The sequence below is a fragment of the Sebastes fasciatus genome, chromosome 22 (genome assembly GCF_043250625.1).
Source record: "Sebastes fasciatus isolate fSebFas1 chromosome 22, fSebFas1.pri, whole genome shotgun sequence".
NCBI lineage: Eukaryota > Metazoa > Chordata > Actinopteri > Perciformes > Sebastidae > Sebastes > Sebastes fasciatus.
The window spans coordinates 13,753,447-13,774,065 of record NC_133816.1 but is presented as its reverse complement, the minus strand read 5'-3'; the positions used below and the strand labels follow the sequence as shown (position 1 = coordinate 13,774,065).

Below are 20,619 nucleotides of genomic sequence, written 5' to 3'. Positions count from 1 at the left end.
CAGCAAAACCAAAGGCCCAACTGAGCGCTGACAGGAGAGACATTCTAGCAGGGGGCAGTGTGACCTTGACCTGCTCTGTGAGACCGTCATCATCATCTGGTTGGAAATACTTCTGGTACAGAGGCAACAAAACCTCTGAACCCCTGACCACACAAGATGATGATCTCCTCTCAAATGGACAAATCCGTGTCTCACAAAGAGGACTCTACTGGTGCAGAGGAGGAAGAGGAGATCCTGTTTACTACACAGAGTACAGTGATCCAGTCGGTAAGAAAAAAATGGTCTAGTTGATAATTCATAGTGTATTTATTAATACGATTCAAGACTAACCCCCCAAAAATTTATGTTTATTCTTTTCTATCTTTTGTATTTGGGGCCTGTTGATCATGAACAGTCACTAACAGGGCTGTTATGACCCGGCAACCCAACTGGGCTGAGATATACTCTGGAGAGACGATCACTCTCACATGTGAAGTTAAGGATGGAGGAGACGCTGAGTGGGAGTATGAATGGTTAACACCCAACTCATACACATCTCAAAATCCAAGTGAACACATGATTAGACCATCACACAGTGGAGACTACAGCTGTAAGGGCACAATGAAAAGTGAAAAGTCTTCAACAGAGTGGAGTAATCCTTTCACATTGAGAGTATCTTCCAGTAAGTCATCATTTTTATTTTGCTGAATGTAAAAAAAATATTTTAAATGTTAGTTTGGTTAATATATTTTAAGGCAGTACACCTTCACACCTGTATTACACATTTGGAGATAAATAATTTGTTTTTAGGACACAAGCAGTGCATGTAAACTACCAACGATCCATCACAACATGTCTTCATTCTGTGAAATCCCTTTCTTACAGAGAAACCTCAGCCTGTCCTCACTGTGTCTCCATTATGGCTGAGTCCTGGAGACTCAGTAACTCTGAACTGCAATGTTACAGATCTATCTGCAGGATGGAGGTTCTACTGGTATAAGGCTGTTCACAAACTAGCAGGCTACTACTACTACAGTTATGAGCTGCTACCTGGCAGCACCAGTGGGACTGAACAGGATTCCTACATCGTTCATGGACAGACACACACAGCAAGATATGTGTGCAGAGCTGGAAGAGGAGATCCAGTGTTTTATACTCATTACAGTAAACCTAAGTTTGTCTGGTCTGGAGGTAGGTTTGTTTTGACTTTTACATTATTGCACAATGGAAGAAATGTACTTATTGTGGTGACATTCAGCACATCCGACAACCTCGCAGCTAAACCAATTGATGCGGTGCAGACTTTTACTGAGAAAGTGGCTGCATGTGTCCACGACAATACACGCAGCATCGTGGCTGCCGGACGGGTGAAGTGGGGACTCAATTGTCTGTTTTGCTGATACACTGCAGCTGGTGATAAATGATGGATTTAACCTGTTTGTGCATCGGCTTATCGTTGCAGCTGGGTGGCTTGTTAGACACTAAAACCACAACACCGCTGCATGAAACGCACTAATCTTTTCGGTTAACGGTTAATAATTGGTTAACGAGGTTTGGCTATCAGTTACAAAGATAAAATTAGCATCTCTAGTCTGGACTGAATTTTAACAATATTCATCTTCACACGTAATTTGTTGTGCGCATTTGTTCAAACCTTTTAAATTAATCCAATATTGTAAGGCTACTACATTACATTTTTAATTACATAGCTTAAATGTTGTTGTTTTTATCTTAAAGGTACATTTACTTAAATATGTACTGTAGTATACAGTAAGGTCGAGGCATTGGTACTTTCTATTTTGTTTTTCTTCTTTCCTTCCATCCACTCCTTTCTCCCCTTCCTCTGTCATTTTCTAGTTAGTTTTCATTTCTTTTCTTCCTTCCTTCTATGCTTCATCTTTTCCTTCTCTCTTTCCCCCAAGCCTTCAAATGGAGGACTTTTAGTTGTAATTGAGTATTTATCTATTTTGATGATGCTACTTTTACATAAAGGTACCCTATGGTACCAACAACACAGATTTTTTTACATTCAACAATTCTCTCCAAAATGCATTGATAACATAAATTACACTCTCGCCTTTTATGCTTGCTCTCTTCTTCGTGTCTTCTTTTTGGGATTCAAGTGGATGTTATACACCCAGAGGGCAGTAATGCAATTAGTGCATGCTTGCATTAATGCCTTCTTTGAACTGCTGATTCCTGTACAGTTTGCATACATGTCATCCCTGCACTAATTGCATAAATGTGCACTGTGTTACACTGTTAAACAATTCAGAGCCGTTGAAGCCTCAACAATGAAAATGATTAAATCCGCAATAAACCTTAAGGATTATTTTTATTGTGGTCTTTTTAATCTTCATTTTTTGTGCTTTGTTTTTCCCATCATTGTGTGTTTTTCAGATTCTAGTTCGGCAGCGTCTCTCACAGTGAGTCCTGACAGAGCGCAGCACTTTGACAAACAGTCAGTGTCACTGAGCTGTGAGGGAAACTCCACCAAGTGGAGAGTGATGATGTTTTCTGAATCTGGCTCCCTGATAGACTGTACTATCTGGGGGACAATGACTGGATCCACATGCAACATAGACCGTTACTGGAATAGTGGAGTGTACTGGTGTGAGTCTGAAACAGGACAGTTCAGCAATGCAGTCAACATCACTAAACAGTGTGAGTTTTGATTAAAAGATTTTTGTTTCTGAAGTATTTCAACTTTCTATCATATAGTTTAAAATCTGTAGGTGACTAGTATTAACCAACATTATTTTCAAAATGAATAACTTGATATCTCTTTTAACAAACCATTAAACAAACTTAGTTTGTTCCAGTGTAATGTTTTCCAAGAGAATGTCATATGGATTTTATTGCCCACTGACATTTTTATGCCAAAATCCATCCATCATTTATTATATACTCGAGGTAGCTGTAGAGTTATCTGACTCTAGATTGGCTCCTCAGTTACACCCACAATCAAAATAGGTTAGTAGACCATTCTGTAGCACACTGCCACAAAGTTCATATTGAATATATTTAGTATTCAATATAATTGTAACAATGTACATCACCAAAGTGCCACCTCTTCCATCATTCAATGCCAGGTATTTGGGGAGCTACTATATGCATCTGTATAATAAATTCAAAAATATCAAATGCATTCTCATCATTATACGTCAACTTGTTCAACCTGCACCAGCTGATCTTTCTGACCTAAACTTCATATTCTTTGATCTTTTTATAGACGATGATATTATCCTGGTGAGCCCTGTCCATCCTGTAGCTGAGGGACATCATGTCACTCTTGGCTGCAAGTTGAAGACAGAAAAGGTTCTTCATGATGTGGATTTCTATAAAAACGACAAACTGATCAAAAATCATACCAGTGGGGAGCTGATTATCACTGCAGTCTCAAAGTCAGATGAAGGCTTTTATAAATGTAAAGGAAAAGAGTCACCAGAAGGTCGGCGGAATTGGACGTCACAAGAGAGTTGGATGTCAGTAAAATGTGAGTTTGATTTTGATTTAGTTTCTACAAAATTCATTTACAGGTTCCACAAGCTTTATGAAGTGCATTGTGAATCTGAATGAATATGAATTGTATAGTTATTTTCTATGAAATAGGCATGTGACCTGTTATGACCCCCTCAAAGAATCTGATTCAAGAACCGTTAAGAAACCAGAATCTGAATTGTTAAAATCCAAACGATACCCAACCCTAATCGAGGGTTTATGCAAGTGTATTTGAGTGTATGTGTTTTAATACTATCTATTCATGATTTATGTGTAAGTGTATTTTGTATTTGTGTGTATATTCTAAAGATGTACCAGCGTCCGGGCCTGAAAAGAGCTCTCCATTTCCTGTGCTGTTGATTGTTGGGCTGGTTTGTGGAGTTTTACTGATTATTGTCCTGCTGCTGTTTCTGTATGGCTACATGAAGTCAAAAGGTGAGATCTTTTCCTTCTGACAATAGACTGATTCTGATGTATTTACATGTGCTGTAGTAACAATAGAACAATTTACAATACAAAACCATGTAACAGCAAAAGTTTTTTTTTCTTGTTTTTTTTACAGATTCATGCTTTAAGAGGTTGGTACAACACTCTCTTCTCTCATTCTGAACATAACAGCAGTAAATTACACATTCCTTATTAAATCCACTGTATTTACTTCCTGTTTTGGGCCCACCAGGTCTCAGAGCACCAATCAGGGTCCTGCTACAGACCACATGATCAACCAGGATGAAACTCAAAGCAGAGTATATGCTTCTCTTCTCCATGGTCAGCCTTAATCCTGATAATGTTTTATTTTTTATATTGTTGACCCTAAATCTAACATTTCTTTTTCTGGTTATCTGTTTTAGAATCATAGTAGAATTCATATTATTGGATTCAAGTGATTAAAATGACCTTGGTTTGATTCTCACTGCTCTGTAGGTGATTTGTGTCTCTATGAAACAATCCAAGGCGCTGAAGAACCTGGAAATGGTACAGTATATACTTTGTGTTTAACATGGAGCAGTTTGAAATACTACGATAAAAAGATTTAGAGAAAAGATTTCATGTAGTGACAATTACAATAGTTGAGATGCTTTTGTACTCAAATAAAGTAGATAATTGTCTTGTCATGCATTCATCTGATCCTTCCAACAGGAGAGACTAATGAACCAGAGGAGACCGTTTACGAAAATGTGACGACAAGATCAGCTGCAGGTACAGTCAAGTACAAAAGACTTTGTGCTACATATAAATATTCTATATAATGAAAGTTTTTATTGTGTGTTGTGCTGCCTGCCTGACACTATTGACACCACCATAGATATTTTTATTCAAAAATACTCAGTGACATGAGTAAAATGTCATAAAGCACATTTAATTCTTACATAACCCTAAATTGTTTTTCTTCCAGATCAATGAAGACATCTGTATGAACAAAACCAATGGAAATAGATGACAACATGAAAAACCACATCCTTGTTTAAACAGTATTTGCAGCTTTTGTGTAATTATTGTTTGCACTTCTGCTTTCCTATAAGCCAGTATTTTGTACAGTTAACCTAGTAGCAGATCATTTAAAGGAAATGCATCATATGGCTTTGATATTCTGTTGTACTTGGTACAAGACTACAGATTATTACATATAATAATTAAATGTATTTAGTGTTTATGTCCTGTATTTCTTCATCGGTACAGATCAACGTAATTTTCTTTTTTAATGAAGGCTGGTTCAAAAATAAGCAAAAAGAAATTGTTTGAAATATTTGAGCTTCAGTACCTTGGTGATAGTTCAGCTATAAAATCAGCATCTCTTTCATTTTTGATGAAAAAGCTTTACACATTTATAACATTTAATCTGTTATCAGACAACATATCAAGTTTCCGTCTGTCTTTTTAAAAATCGTTTGATTGATACTGTATGTGTTTTAGTTTCACCTGGATGAATTTAGTATGTTTTGTTATGTTTGACCATTTTATGGATCAATAAACTTCCAGTACGAAGCTGTCAGCAGTGTTTCTAATTGTCATTTCTTTCTCTAAAAACTTCAACAATTGTAAACTAGAGAGAAGCACAAAATAACTTGACAAACTACTAATGCTTTGTGCTCACTACGACATTTTTACTTAATCTTTACCATTCAAAGAAAGAAAGATTCACATGCACTCACAGAATAACCTCAGCACACCGAGCAAAGTGCGTCCCGTCCAGCACTGACACTCGGATTCTGCTTCTGAGAAACTGTTTCAACTGGCACGAACGTGAAACTTCTGCACATGAGACAAAAAACAAAAAAAATAGTTTTAATAACAATTTGGGCTCAGCTTTTATACATTTTGACCTCTTCTTCCTTCCTCTTTCACAGAACAAGTGTAAGTCGGCATTCATACTTTTTGCTATTTGATGGCACAGAAAATGCATGTAAATACTGAACATAAACATATATATACACATTCAGTACGTAAAATGTACAGCATATAAACATGCATTTGATACTTATTTAATGTAATACACTTCATAATTAAAAACAAACCAAAAAACATAGTGTACAATGCTGCTTATGGTGGACTATAGCCCCAAAATGTAACCAGTTCTTTACTGGTTAAAAGTTATTTGCTTTTTCTCCTGCAGGTAATTATCTCAGATTTGTGTGTTGGCCAAATTCATTGAGATTAAAATAAAACACGATGGTTGTTGACAAGTGTTGCTGTCAAGATTGTATCAGACAATGCACCTCTTTCACCAGCTTAGATCACATAGTTGTCACAATCCAGCTCAAAGGAGGAAATTAAAAGGAGCAAGTTGTAATTTTAAAGATGTATTTTTACCTAAAATAGAAAGAAAACTGTGAAAACAATGTAGGATTGTAACATTACAACATTAGTGTGATGCATGGAACAGAGAGCAATGAAAATCATCCCGTCACCACATCGTCTGTGGAAGTTCTCATGTTATACTGAAATTCTTCGAAACTACACGCACAGGAAGTGTCAAATTTAATTTTAAGCTAAATATAAATTTTGTCCTAAGCAGAAGTGAACAAGCGCTCTGTCCAGACAACATAAGATCTTATGTTTCTCTCTTGTAACTTTGCCATAAACATCATAAAATATACAGTTATCATCTGAGTACAAAATGTTATTTTGAAAATGCTATTTCTTGCTCCAACTAGAGCCGGAGAAAAAACAAGCCAAGGCACCGCTTATCAGTATGACAAACAACCTTCACTTCCTTTTCACACCAACAAGATGTGTTTCTGGGTACAAGTTTAGACAGCGTCCTCATCCCATTAATACCAGAGCTTTCTACACTCAGTAACAAATTACTTTAGAAATATTGCATAAAGGAATGCTGTGCAATAAAAATATTATCCTGCAAGTTACAATTCTTATCAATATATAACTTAGCAATAAGAAATAGCTGTCATTATTGTGGTTTTGAACGCAACTATCCCTGGTGGTGCTCGTTTCAGAAAATGAGGAAGAGGATGGCCAACATCGATTTCACAATGTCAAGCATTGTGAGAAAACTTGTATTTCTTGTCGCAAGATTATACAACAATATGGACTTGAAAGACTATGATTCAACATTTACACAGAAACAGATGTAAGAAAAATTATGTAAAAGATCCACTTAAACTTAATAGACAATGAATGGGAGGCTGATTTTGTGGAACCACAGATTATTTGTAATCTCTCATTTTATACCCAAATGAGCTTCATTCTATTGTCGTGTTGATGAAACAGAAAATGTCCCCATCTACTCAGAACATTTCCCTGGGTGCTCTCAGTGTCACCTATAACATCTCTCCCATTTCATTGTCTATGGAGCAGTTCCACTTAATACACTATGACATCACAAGTTTTAATTTTAGCACTCTAGTTTTTGGATTTGGGAAAGAGTTGTTCATGTTTACTATGATTCAGTGTGGACAGAGAGCGTCCGATGCTACGCAATGCTGCGCGATAGTCGGACGCTCGCATCCAGTTAGGACACGGTGTTAGACCATAGGAATAACATGTATGAATTTTGGAAACGGACGTAGTTCCCTTTTTAAAGGAGCAGTGTGAAGCATTTTGGGGGATTTATTAACAAAAATGGAATATCATATTCATAACTATGTTTTCATTAGTGTTAAATCATCTGAAACCGTTGCTCCTAAAGTAGTGTTATTACGGTAAGGATGGCCTCTGAGCGAGGCGAACAGCGTTACAATAGTTTTGCGCTCGGTGTCTCACGTTATCACAGTTGGAAAAAGAGGAGTGAGTGGAGGGGTACTCAGTTGGTTTCAATCTGCAACCACACCACTAGGTGCCGCCAAATCCTACACACTGTCCCTTTAAAGCTCAAACCTGTAATGTAATGTTTGTCTGATTTTTGAATAGCAGACTGAATCAATCCAGTTGTCTTGTTGCTGCTAAGACTGCTAAAAAATGAATAAAGTGTTTTAATGTTGTCATCGGTGCCTCTCTTGTTTTGTTGATGATGCACTTCTCTTCATGGACCGAGAACAAAATATGAAGATGTAAGCACTCTATTTCACATTTAACATAATTTATATTTCATACAGTGTACTTCATTAAGCAGCATTGAGAGTACATTATCATCAAGGTTGTTTACAGTTAGACCCCTGAATGAACAGTTACTGTATCTTTAGTTTCCTCAAATTGTTTTTAAAGAAGTTTGAAATTTGAGACACAAATAAAACAGAACGCAAGATCAGATAATGATCATAAAAACCCCTGAAACAAACTATTGTGCGTGCGAGTTTGCTCGCGTGTTAGAGAAGCAACGAGCCAATACACTGCTGGTCAGCGTGAGCGGACATAAACTCACTTCCTCTTCACACTTACAGAGATGTGTTGCGGGGATGGACAAATTTAGACAGTTGACATCACAGTAAAAAGTTTTCACACTACAGTTGTGAAGAATGCTGGGTACCAAAAGGGTTTTGAGGTGGCAGAAACTGACAAAAACAAGTTTACAGTATGCTGTATGTCTCTAGTTCACAATCTGCATGATTTAGTATATAAAGAATAGGGCTGTCAAAGTTAACTCGATAATAACACGTTAACGCAAATTTGTTTCAATGCTACTAATTCCTTTAACGCATTAATGCAAACGATCTTTCGGAGGTTGTAGTGGGCTCAGTTTTGAAGATAGAGTGAAGATACTGCTATCATATGAACCTAAAAACTTAAGGAATCCATTGGTACTAATCATGTCATACTACGACGCAGCTTGTTGCAAAAGAAGCTAAATAACACTCCATATTGGCGAGAACTTGCATGGCCATTTTCAAAAGGGGTCCCTTGACCTCTGACCTCAAGATATGTGAATGAAAATGGTTTCTTTAGGTACCCACGAGTCTCCCCTTTACAGACATGCCCACTTTATGATAATCACATGCAGTTTGGGGCAAGTCATAGTCAAGTCAGCACACTGACACACTGACAGCTGTTGTTGCCTGTTGGGCTGCAGTTTGCCATGTTATGATTTGAGCGTATTTTTTATGCTAAATGCAGTACCTGTGAGGGTTTCTGGACAATATTTGTCGTTGTTTTTTGTTGTTAATTGATTTCTAATAATACATATATACATACATTTGGATATTTGGATAAAGAAAGCATATTATTCCACTTCCATGTTTTTTTTACATATAAATTAATGGTATGACAATATTTTAATCAGAATGACACTCAGGGAAATACATTATACATGAGGAGAGACATATGTAGTTTTAATTAAATTCGTATAACATCTAGGGTTATGCATTAATGTTTGTAACTAATGATTACTTGTAATTATAATAGTCAGAGCTCTCCACTGGATCATCATGTTTAAAATGATCATGATATGAAAGTGTTTGCAATAAAAAAAGAATACAATATTAAATAAGATGTCAAACCCAGTCTAGTTATGTGAGCTTTGTGTAAAAGATAGGAAGCACAGACTCAGAGAGGAAGTTAAAGAAAACGCCCCAAAGCTACATTTTCATGCTTTACGATACACAAAGTAGAAGCATTTCTCAGAGGCACAGTAACAGTGTCAGTGCTGGAGGTGAGGATGGGACACACTTTGCTCTGCGTGCTGGGGCTTTTCTGTGAGTACATCAGTGACTTTTTCTGTTTTGTTGCCATTGATAAAACTTTTTAAATGCCTGAGGTTAGGATATATTTAGGGCTGTCAATCGATTCAAATATTTAATCGTAATTAATTGTATGATTGTCCATAGTTAATCACGGTCACATCTTTTATCTGTTCAAAATGTACCTTAAAGGGAGATCTGTCAAGTATTTAATAGTCTTATCAACATAGGAGTGAAAAAACTATGCTTGATTTATGCACATGTATGTATATATTTATTATTGGAAATCAATAACCAACACAAAACAATGACAAATATTGTCCAGAAACCCTCACAGGTACTGCATTTAGTATAAAAATATGCTCAAATCATAACATGGCAAACTGCAGCCCAACAGGCAACAACAGCTGTCAGTGTGTCATTGTGCTGACTTGACTATGACTTGCCCCAAAACTTCATATGATTATCATAAAGTGGGCATGTCTATAAAGGGGAGACTCGTGGGTACCAATAGAACCCGTTTTCATTCACATATCTTGAGGTCAGAGGTCAAGGGACCCCTTTGAAAATGTCCTTGCCAGTTTATCCTCGCCAAAATGTAGCGCAGGGTTGGAGCGTTCTTTTCCTTCTTTTGCGACAATCCATGCCGCAGTATGACCAGTATCTTTATTCAAGCTTTAAAACTGAGCCCACTACAACCTCCGAAAGATGTTTTGCGTTAATTTGTTAAAAAAATTAGTGGCATTAAAATGAATTTGCATTAACATGTTATTATCGCGTTAACTTTTACAGCCCTATTCTTTATATACTAAATGATGCAGATTGTGAACTAGAGACATACAGCATGCTGTAAACTTGTTTTTATCAGTTTCTGCTGCCTCAAAAACTTTTTGGTACCCAGCATTATTCCCAACTGTAGAGTGAGAACTTATTACTGTGATGACAACACTCTGAATGTGGCCATCACCGCAACACTTCTCTGTATGTCTGAAGAGGAACTGAAGTTTAGTTTATGTCAACTCACGCTGACAAGCAGTGTATTGGCTTGTTACTGCTCTAACTCTAATTGACATCAGTTACACACCTGGGCAAACTCGCAGAATAGTTTGTTTCAGGGGTTTCTATGATCAGCATTTATGAGCATCTGATCTTGCGTTCTGTTGCATTTGTGTTTAAAATTTCGGACTTGTTTAAAAACAATTTGAGGAAACTAAAGATACAGTAACTGTTCATTCAGGGGTTAACTGTAAACAACCTTGATGATAAAATATTATCAATGCTGCTTTATGAAATACACTGTATGAAATATAAATTATGTAAAATGTGAAATAGAGTGCTTACATCCTCATATTTCTTATTTGTTGTGATTTTGTTCTCGGTCCATGAAGAGAAGTGCATCATAAACAAAACAAGAGAGGCACCGATGACAACATTAAAACACTTTATTCATGTTTAAGCAGTCTTATCAGCAACAAGACAACTGGATTGCTTTCTATGCTATTCAAATATCAGACAAACATTAAATTACAGGTTTGAGCTTTAAAGGGACAGTGTGTAGGATTTAGTAACATCTAATGTTGTGTTTGCAGATTGCAACCAACTGAGTACGCCTCCGTTCACTCCTCCCTTTCCAAGACTGTGGTAACGTGAGACACAGAGTTCAAAACTGTTGTAATGCCGTTCGCAATGCTCAGAGGCCATCCTTACAGTAATAACACTACTTTATGAGCAACGGTTTCAGATGATTTAACACTAATGACACACTGTTCCTTTAAAGGAGAACTACTCCCATTTTCAAAATTCATCCATGTTATTCCATTTTCATTTACATATCTTGAGGTTAGAGGTCAAGGGACCCCTTTGAAAATGGTCATGCCAGTTTTTCCTCTCCAACAATTAACATAACTTTGTAGCGTTATTTAACCTCCTTCATGACAAGCTAGTATGACATAGTTGATACAAATAGATTCCTTAGATTTGTTTTCTAGTTTCATATGATGCCAGTATGTTTTAGCTTTAAAACTGAGCCCCCTACAACCCAAAAATCACAAGTTGCATTAATAAGTTAAAGAAATTAGTGGCGTTAAAATGAATTTGCGTTAATGCATCATTATCGCGTTAACTTTGACAGCCCTACCATAAAGTTTTCTCTGTTGATTTTATATTTCTGTTTGAATGTGAATTATTATTATTATTATTATTTGATTTGTTTCTGTCAGTTTGATAATCTCTGATAAAGTTTCTAATTTTATTTTAGCTCTTAATATCCTCCTCCACTGTGGACACGCTCAAGGTAATTATACAATTGTCTTGTTTTATATATTCACTCAAGACGAATCTCCACCAACTGTATCACTCTTCACCACATCCTATTTCTGTGTGCTCTGTTTTGTTAATGTACGATAAATACATTGACAAAAAAGGAAAACACATTTCACTCTATCTTGTGTTGGTTTCTAGATGCTGTGCTGACCATTGAGCCAAACTGGTCCACTTTCTTTACCAGAGAGTCTGTTACCTTCATATGTGACATGAGGGACAGAAAAGACACCGATTGGTCGTACGCAATCTGGAAGGATGGTCATGAATTTCTCCCCTTCAACTCAGATAAGAGATATACATTACAACCTCTAGATACAGGAGACAGTGGTGAATACCAGTGCCGTGGTTCTCTCAAGAGTCAACCAGATTCTAGAAAAGAAAGTAATAAAGTCTCTCTAACTGTATCAGGTAAGTGATCAAAGTTTTACCATCATGACCAAGTTCACTAAAAGCACTTATTCATTTATGAGCCACTAGGGGTGTTACGATTCATCTACTACATCGATGTATCGATTTATATTCCTACGATCCAACTACATCGATAGGTACTCGGCAAGTTGTCCTTCACGGGGGACGTATATCGATCTAAAATCCATTTGCAAGTTAAATAATCGATTGTATCGATACTAAGAATTTGTATTTAGGCACCACAAACGTTACATGGATGTATTTAGCACTTTTATTTGTAAAGAAATGTTAAACGTTAAACGTCATCGACATGCGCCAGATTGCCGGCTCTGCAGCGTGAGCGTGCATGCAGATGAACGGCGCCTCTTTGCCGAGACTCCTCGCTCTCTCACCCGGTAGCGGCGTGGAGGGAGACGGGCACCGGTCTGCATGAGCTGCTGGCGTTGCGATGCAGAGGAGCCGGTCAGCAGAGTTTACGTGACAAAGTGTTATCAATCCACTTGACGAGGGCGGCTTCACCCACAGGGTGCTTTCCCCGTGCGCATTTGTGTTTTATTCAGAGAAAATGACCCTTTACCCGTTATGATATCAATGTGCATCACGCAGCATCAGCCTCACGTATCCAGCCGGAAAGCAGACGGTCCGCGAGGCAAAGCATCACGCGAGTAAAGTAAAAAACAAAACAGAAATTCAACTAACGCTAGTCTAACATAGTTTTAAAAATGTTTTTACATGAGTTTTCATGTATGAAAAGATCCCAGATGATCTCTGTAAGCGGACTACTTCATTACTATAAGCAAATGATTTAAACAGCGTTTGTATAGGACTGATTCTGTTCCAAGCTGATTGATCACTATCAGCGTTGATCACTGTATTATTGCTCTACAGTTTATATTGAAAATGAGAACAGAAGCAGCAGATTAAACCACTGTTCATTTAACTTGAATAGAAGCTGGTTTATTCTATTTTTTGTTAAATATTGCACTGCCTTGTATCTTGAGAACTGAATCACGTGCAGTTTGAGGCAAGTCATAGTCAAATCAGCACACTGACACACTGACAGCTGTTGTTGCCTGTTGGGCTGCAGTTTGCCATGTTATGATTTGAGCATATTTTTTATGCTAAATGCAGTACCTGTGAGGGTTTCTGGACAATATTTGTCATTGTTTTGTGTTATTAATTTATTTCTAATAATAAATATATACATACATTTTCATAAAACAAGCATATATGCCCACTCCCATGTTGATAAGAGTATTAAATACTTGACAGATCTCCCTTTAAGGTACATTTTGAACAGATTAAAAATATGTGTGTGCGATTAATTTGCGATTAACTATGGACAATCATGCAACTAATTGCGATTCAATATTTTAATGGATTGACAGCCCTATTAAGAACATAGATCACTGATACATTTTAACAATTGGTCATAATGTTCCTTTAATTTAACTGATTTACTAAAACAAGGTATGACCTGTGTTACACAGTCAAAGATGTGATCCTACAAACTCCTGCATCCACCTTGTTTGAAGGAGAATCAGTGACTCTTCGCTGTCGGCATCGTAATCAGACAAAGAAGAAGAATGCTGCCTTCTACAAAGACGGATCGCCTATTGAAATTGACACAAACCATCAATCACCGATGATATCAAATAACACAGTTCAACTAATGTCAGATGGGAGTTCTTATACGTGTAAATTTGATGAGGACGAAGAATCGGATCCAATAAAACTGAGAATGGAACTTAAGTAGTTTTCATACTAAGGAGCAGCAGACATGTAGCATTCCCAGAGTGAAGCAGAGTGATGATTTCTCTGAACTATCTTAGAGACACTAAACACTTAACAAAGGGAAACAAGAGAAGGCTGTGTTAAAATATCATTCATTTTCACAGTGTGTTTGTACTCACTTTAATCCATGTTAGGTTAACTTAAACAACAACTTCAGTGGTTAATAAGTGTGAAACATGAGCATAGTTTCTATTGATCTTCATGAGTTTACTATACCTTAATAATATATACATTTAAAACAGTGATTTAGTTATTTTCCATATTATTATCTACAATTATCTGTAGCACCAAGAATGCTGGATGAGATTATATTATTCATTTTAATTATCTTTCAAACTGGACTAATTCACAGGGACAATAATGACCTTTTTTATGTGTTTGTTTTAAATTAAACAGCAAAACCAAAGGCCCAACTGAGCGCTGACAGGAGAGACATTCTAGCAGGGGTCAATGTGACCTTGACCTGCTCTGTGAGACCGTCATCATCATCTGGTTGGAAATACTTCTGGTACAGAGGCAACAAAACCTCTGAACCCCTGACCACACAAGATGATGATCTCCTCTCAAATGGACAAATCCGTGTCCCACAAGGAGGACTCTACAGGTGCAGAGGAGGAAGAGGAGATCCTGTTTACTACACAGAGTACAGTGATCCAGTCGGTAAGAAAAAAATTGGCTTGTTGATAATTCATAGAGTACTTATGAATAAGATTTAAGACTAACCCCCCAAAAATTGATGTTTAACCTTTTCTGTCTTTTCTATTTGGGGCCTGTTGAATCATGAACAGTCACTAACAGGGCTGTTGTGATCCCGCAACCCAACTGGCCTGAGATATACTCTGGAGAGACGATCACTCTCACATGTGAAATTGAGGACGGAGGAGACGCTGAGTGGGAGTATGAATGGTTAACACCCAACTCATACACACCTCAAAATCCAAGTGAACACATGATTAGACCATCACACAGTGGATACTACAGCTGTAAGGGCACAATGAAAAGTGAAAAGTCTTCAACAGAGTGGAGTAACACTTTCACTTTGAGAGTATCTTCCTGTAAGTCATCATTTTTATCTGAATGTAAACAAAATATTTTAAATGTTAGTTTGGTTAATATATTTGAAGGCAGTGGAAAGTACACCTTCACACCTGTATTACACATTTGGAGAAAAAATATGTAGGACACAAACAGTGCATGTAAACTACCAACGATCCATCACAACATGTGTCATTCTGTGAAATCCCTTTCTTACAGATAGACCTCAGCCTGTCCTCACTGTGTCTCCATTATGGCTGAGTCCTGGAGACTCAGTAACTCTGAACTGCAGTATTAAACATCCATCTGCAGGATGGAGGTTCTACTGGTATAAGGCTGTTCCCAAACCAGCAGGCTACTCCTACAGTTATGATCTGCTACCTGGCAGCACCAATGGGACTGAACAGGATTCCTACATCGTTCATGGACAGACGCACACAGCAGGATATTACTGCAGAGCTGGAAGAGGAGATCCAGTGTTTCACTCTGACTACAGTAAACCTAAGTTTGTCTGGTCTGGAGGTAGGTTTGTTTTGACTTTTCCATTATTGCACAATGAAAGAAATGTACTGATTGTGGTGACATTTTCCAAAACACCAGCATCAGGTCAAATGTTGAGTATTACTCTCTAAAATAGAATGATGTTGTTGGCTGATTCGTCTGCTAGTCTGGACTAGGGATGTTAATAAATAATAGTTAATTAAAAAGATTTAATTAAAAGCTGAGCGAATCTCAGAGGAGTGGCCTGTCACTATAAGGAGAATAGCTGGTCCATCTTAACAGCCCACCAACAACGGCATGGTACCAACAACACAGATTCTTTATTTATTTAACAATTCTCTCCAAAATGCATTATATACATAAATTATACTCTCGCCTTTTCTGCTTGCTCTCTTCTTCGCGTCTTCTTTTTGGGATTCAAGTGGATGTTATACACCCAGAGAGCAGTAAAGCAATTAGTGCATGCTTGCATTAATGCCTTCTTTGAACTGCTGATTCCTGTACAGTTTGCATACATGTCATCCCTGCACTAATTGCATAAATGTGCACTGTGTTACACTGTTAGACAATTCAGAGCCGTTTAAGCCTCAACAATGAAAATTATTAAATCCACAATAAACCTAAAGGATTATTTTTATTGTGGTCTTTTTAATCTTAATTTGTTGTGTTTTGTTTTTCCCATCATTGTGTGTTTTTCAGATTCTAGTTCGGCAGCGTCTCTCACAGTGAGTCCTGACAGAGTGCTGCACTTCGACAAAGAGTTAGTGTCACTGAGCTGTGAGGGAAACTCCACCAAGTGGAGAGTGATGTGGTTTTATGAATCTGGCTCCCTGAGAGACTGTACTATCTGGGGGACAATGACTGGATCCACATGCACCATAAACCGTTACTGGATAAGTGGAGTGTACTGGTGTGAGTCTGAAACAGGACAGTTCAGCAATGCAGTCAACATCACTATACAGTGTGAGTTTTGATTAACATATTTTTGTTTCTGAAGTATTTCAACTTTCTATCATATAGTTTGAAATCTGTAGGTGACTAGTATTAACCAAAATTATTTTCAAAATGAATAACTTGATATCTCTTTTAACAAACCATTAAACAAACTTAGTTTGTTCCAGTGTAATGTTTATAGGAAAATGTCATATGGATTTTATTGCCCACTGACGTTTTTATGCCAAAATCCATCCATCATTTATTATATACTCGAGGTAGCTGTAGAGTTATCTGACTCTAGATTGGCTCCTCAGTTACACCCACAATCATAATATGTTAGTAGACCATTCTGTAGCACACTGCCACAAAGTTCACATTGAATATATTTAGTATTCAATATAATTGTAACAATGTACATCACCAAAGTGCCACCTCTTCCATCATTCAATGCCAGGTATTTGGGGAGCTACTACATGCATCTGTATAATAAATTCAAAAATATCAAATGTATTCTCATCATTATACGTCAACTTGTTCAACCTGCACCAGCTGATCTTTCTGACCTAAACTTCATATTCTTTGATCTTTTCACAGACGATGATATTATCCTGGTGAGCCCTGTCCATCCTGTAGCTGAGGGACATCCTGTCACTCTTGGCTGCAAGCTGAAGACAGAAAAGGTTCTTCATGATGTAGATTTCTTTAAAAATGACAAACTGATCAAAAATCATACCAATGGGGAGCTGATTATCACTGCAGTCTCAAAGTCAGATGAAGGCTTTTATAAATGTAAAGGTAAAGAGTCAGGTCGGCGGAGTTGGACGTCACAAGAGAGTTGGATGTCAGTAAAATGTGAGTTTGATTTTGATTTAGTTTCTACAAAATTAATTTACAGGTTCCACAAGCTTTATGAAGTGCATTGTGAATCTGAATGACTATGAATTGTATAGTTATTTTCTATGAAATAAGCATGTGACCTGTTATGACCCCCTCAAATAATCTGATTCAAGAACCGTTAAGAAACCAGAATCTGAACTGTTAAAATCCAAACGGTACCCAACCCTAATCGAGGGTTTATGCAAGTGTATTTGAGTGTATGTGTTTTAATACTATCTATTCATGATTTATGTGTAAGTGTATTTGTATTTGTGTGTAGATTCTAAAGATGTACCAGCGTCCGGGCCTGAAAAGAGCTCTCCATTTCCTGTGCTGTTGATTGTTGGGCTGGTTTGTGGAGTTTTACTGATTATTGTCCTGCTGCTGTTTCTGTATCACTACAGAAAGTCAAAAGGTGAGATCTTATCCTTCTGATAATAGACTGATTCTGATGTATTTACATGTACTGTAGTAACAATAGAACAATTTACAATACAAAACCATGTAACAGCAAATGTTTTTTTTTTGTGTCTTTTTTACAGATTCATGCTTTAAGAGGTTTGTACAACACTCTCTTCTCTCATTCTGAACATAACAGCAGTAAATTACACGTTCCTTATTAAATCCACTGTATTTACTTCCTGTTTTGGGCCCACCAGGTCTCAGAGCACCAATCAGGGTCCTGCTACAGACCACATGATCAACCAGGATGAAGCTCAAAGCAGAGTATATGCTTCTCTTCTCCATGGTCAGCCTTAATCCTGATTCATTTTTATCATTTATCGTTAACTCATTTCTATTTCTGGTTATCTGTTTTAGAAGATAGTAGAATTCATATTATTGGATTCAAGTGATTAAAATGACCGTGGCTTGATTCTCACTGCTCTGTAGGTGATGTGTGTCTCTATGAAACAATCCAAGGCGCTGCAGAACCTGAAAGTGGTACTGTATATACTTTGTGTTTAACATGGAGCAGTTTGAAATACTATGATAAATAGTTTAAGTGATTGATTGATAATCCATTAAGTTTAAAAATGTCTATATTTTAAGTGAATCCAGTGATGTCATATGTTCTTTGACTGAGCTTAAATCATTGATTGCTAAGAAAGGTGAGTGCTTTATTTCATGTAGTGAGAAGTACAATAGTTGAGATGCTTTTGTACTTAAATAAAGTAGATAATTGTCTTGTCATGCATTCATCTGATCCTTCCAACAGGGGAGAATAATGAACCAGAGGAGAGCGTTTACACAAATGTGACGACAAGATCAGCTGCAGGTACAGTCAAGTACAAAATACTTTGTACTACATATAAATATTCTATATAATGACAGTTTTATTTTGCGTTGTGCTGCCTGCCTGACACTATTGACACCACCATAGATATTTGTATTCAAAAACACTCAGTGACATGAGTAAAATGTCATAAAGCACATTTAATTCTTACATAACCCTAAATTGTTTTTCTTCCAGATCAATGAAGACATCTGTATGAACAAAACCAATGGAAATAGATGACAACATGAAAAACCACATCCTTGTTTAAACAGTATTTGCAGCTTTTGTGTAATTATTGTTTGCACTTCTGCTTTCCTTTAAGCCAGTATTTTGTACAGTTAACCTAGTAGCAGATCATTTAAAGGAAATGCATCATATGGCTTTGATATTTTGTTGTACTTGGTACAAGACTACAGATTATTACATATAATAATTAAATGTATTTAGTGTTTATGTCCTGTATTTCTTCGTCGGTACAGATTAACGTAATTTTGTTTTTTAATACTGGCTGGTTCAAAAATCAGCAAAAAGAACTTGTTTGAAATATTTGAGTTTCAGTACCTTGGTGATAGTTCAGCTATAAAATCAGCATCTCTTTCATTTTTGATGAAAAAGCTTTACACATTTATAACATTTAATCTGTTATCAGACAACATATCAAATTTCCGTCTGTCTTTTTTAAAAATCGTTTGATTGATACTGTATGTATTTTAGTTTCACCTGGATGAATTTAGTATGTTTTTTTTATGTTTGACCATTTTATGCATCAATAAACTTCCAGCACAAAGCTGTCAGCAGAGTTTCTAATTGTCATTTCTTTCTCTAAAAACTGATTTTAGATAAAATCTAAAATTTTCAACAATTGTAAACTAGAGAGAAACAAAAAAATAACTTGACAAACTACTGATGCTTTGTGCTCACTACAACATTTTTACTTAATCTTTACCATTCAAACACAGAAAGATTCACATGTACTCACAGAATAACCTCAGCACACCGAGCAAAGTGCGTCCCGTCCAGCACTGACACTCGGACTCTGCTTCTGAGAAACTGTTTCAGCTGGCAGGAATCTGAAACTTATGCACATGAGACAAAAAACAAGTATGTTTTAACACCAATTTGGGTTCCGGCTTTTATACATTTTGACCTCTTCTTCCTTCCTCTGTCACAAAACAAGTGTAAGTCGACGTTCATTTGTTATTTGATGGCACAGAAAATGCATGTAAATACTGAATATCAAACATATACATATATACACACATTCAGTACGTATACTGTACTGCATATAAACATGCATTTGATACTTATTTAATGTAATACACTTCATAATTAATAACAGAAAAAATGTGACCAGGAATATATTGCGTACTCTGACAGAACGATAATGATGATTATGTTTATTAGATTACCAACAATAAGCAAGATAATACAATTAACTTCATATTTATGTCTTTATCTGCTTACTGCTCTTCAGAGTGGAGCCTTTCCCAGCATGCATTGGGCTAGAGGTATGGAGAGACTTAGCTGTGGCCATATTCCATATTACAATACATTATATAACTGTAAAACATACACACTGAGAAAGTTTGCCCAGGCTGGTGGACGGTGCTTGGTATCTCCTCAACTGATCCCAACATGACGGCCGGGTCACAAACCTTATCATTTTACAGCTGAACAGTACACTACAAGATGATTCTGAAAACATTTGAGATGAGAAATAGGCATTACAGTAACAACATATTGATTCATAATTGATCAGCGCTCCCTTGTTTGACCGTTTGATCGGAGTTCGTGAGTGATTGACAGCTGCTTCCGTTGAATGAACAGCCAATAGGAACGCTCTCTCTCTGAAATGACCTGTGATTGGCCAAAGTCTCCCGTCACGGGCTAGATTTTTTAAAGCCTGAAAACAGAGCCATG

At 36.9% G+C, this 20,619-nt stretch overlaps 1 protein-coding gene across 1 annotated transcript in view; it reads left to right on the top strand.

Annotated features, from left to right (window-relative positions):
- The window catches only part of LOC141761165 (basement membrane-specific heparan sulfate proteoglycan core protein), a 68,461-nt gene that overhangs the window by 4,984 nt on the left and 42,858 nt on the right, over positions 1-20,619 (top strand). Inside the window, exons 5-14 of the mRNA XM_074624470.1 lie at positions 4-267; positions 395-661; positions 865-1,170; positions 2,380-2,643; positions 3,212-3,475; positions 12,012-12,281; positions 13,772-14,029; positions 14,472-14,735; positions 14,864-15,130; positions 15,330-15,632. Coding sequence (XP_074480571.1) covers positions 4-267; positions 395-661; positions 865-1,170; positions 2,380-2,643; positions 3,212-3,475; positions 12,012-12,281; positions 13,772-14,029; positions 14,472-14,735; positions 14,864-15,130; positions 15,330-15,632 — 2,727 coding nt within the window. The remainder of the gene's footprint in view (positions 1-3; positions 268-394; positions 662-864; positions 1,171-2,379; positions 2,644-3,211; positions 3,476-12,011; positions 12,282-13,771; positions 14,030-14,471; positions 14,736-14,863; positions 15,131-15,329; positions 15,633-20,619) is intronic.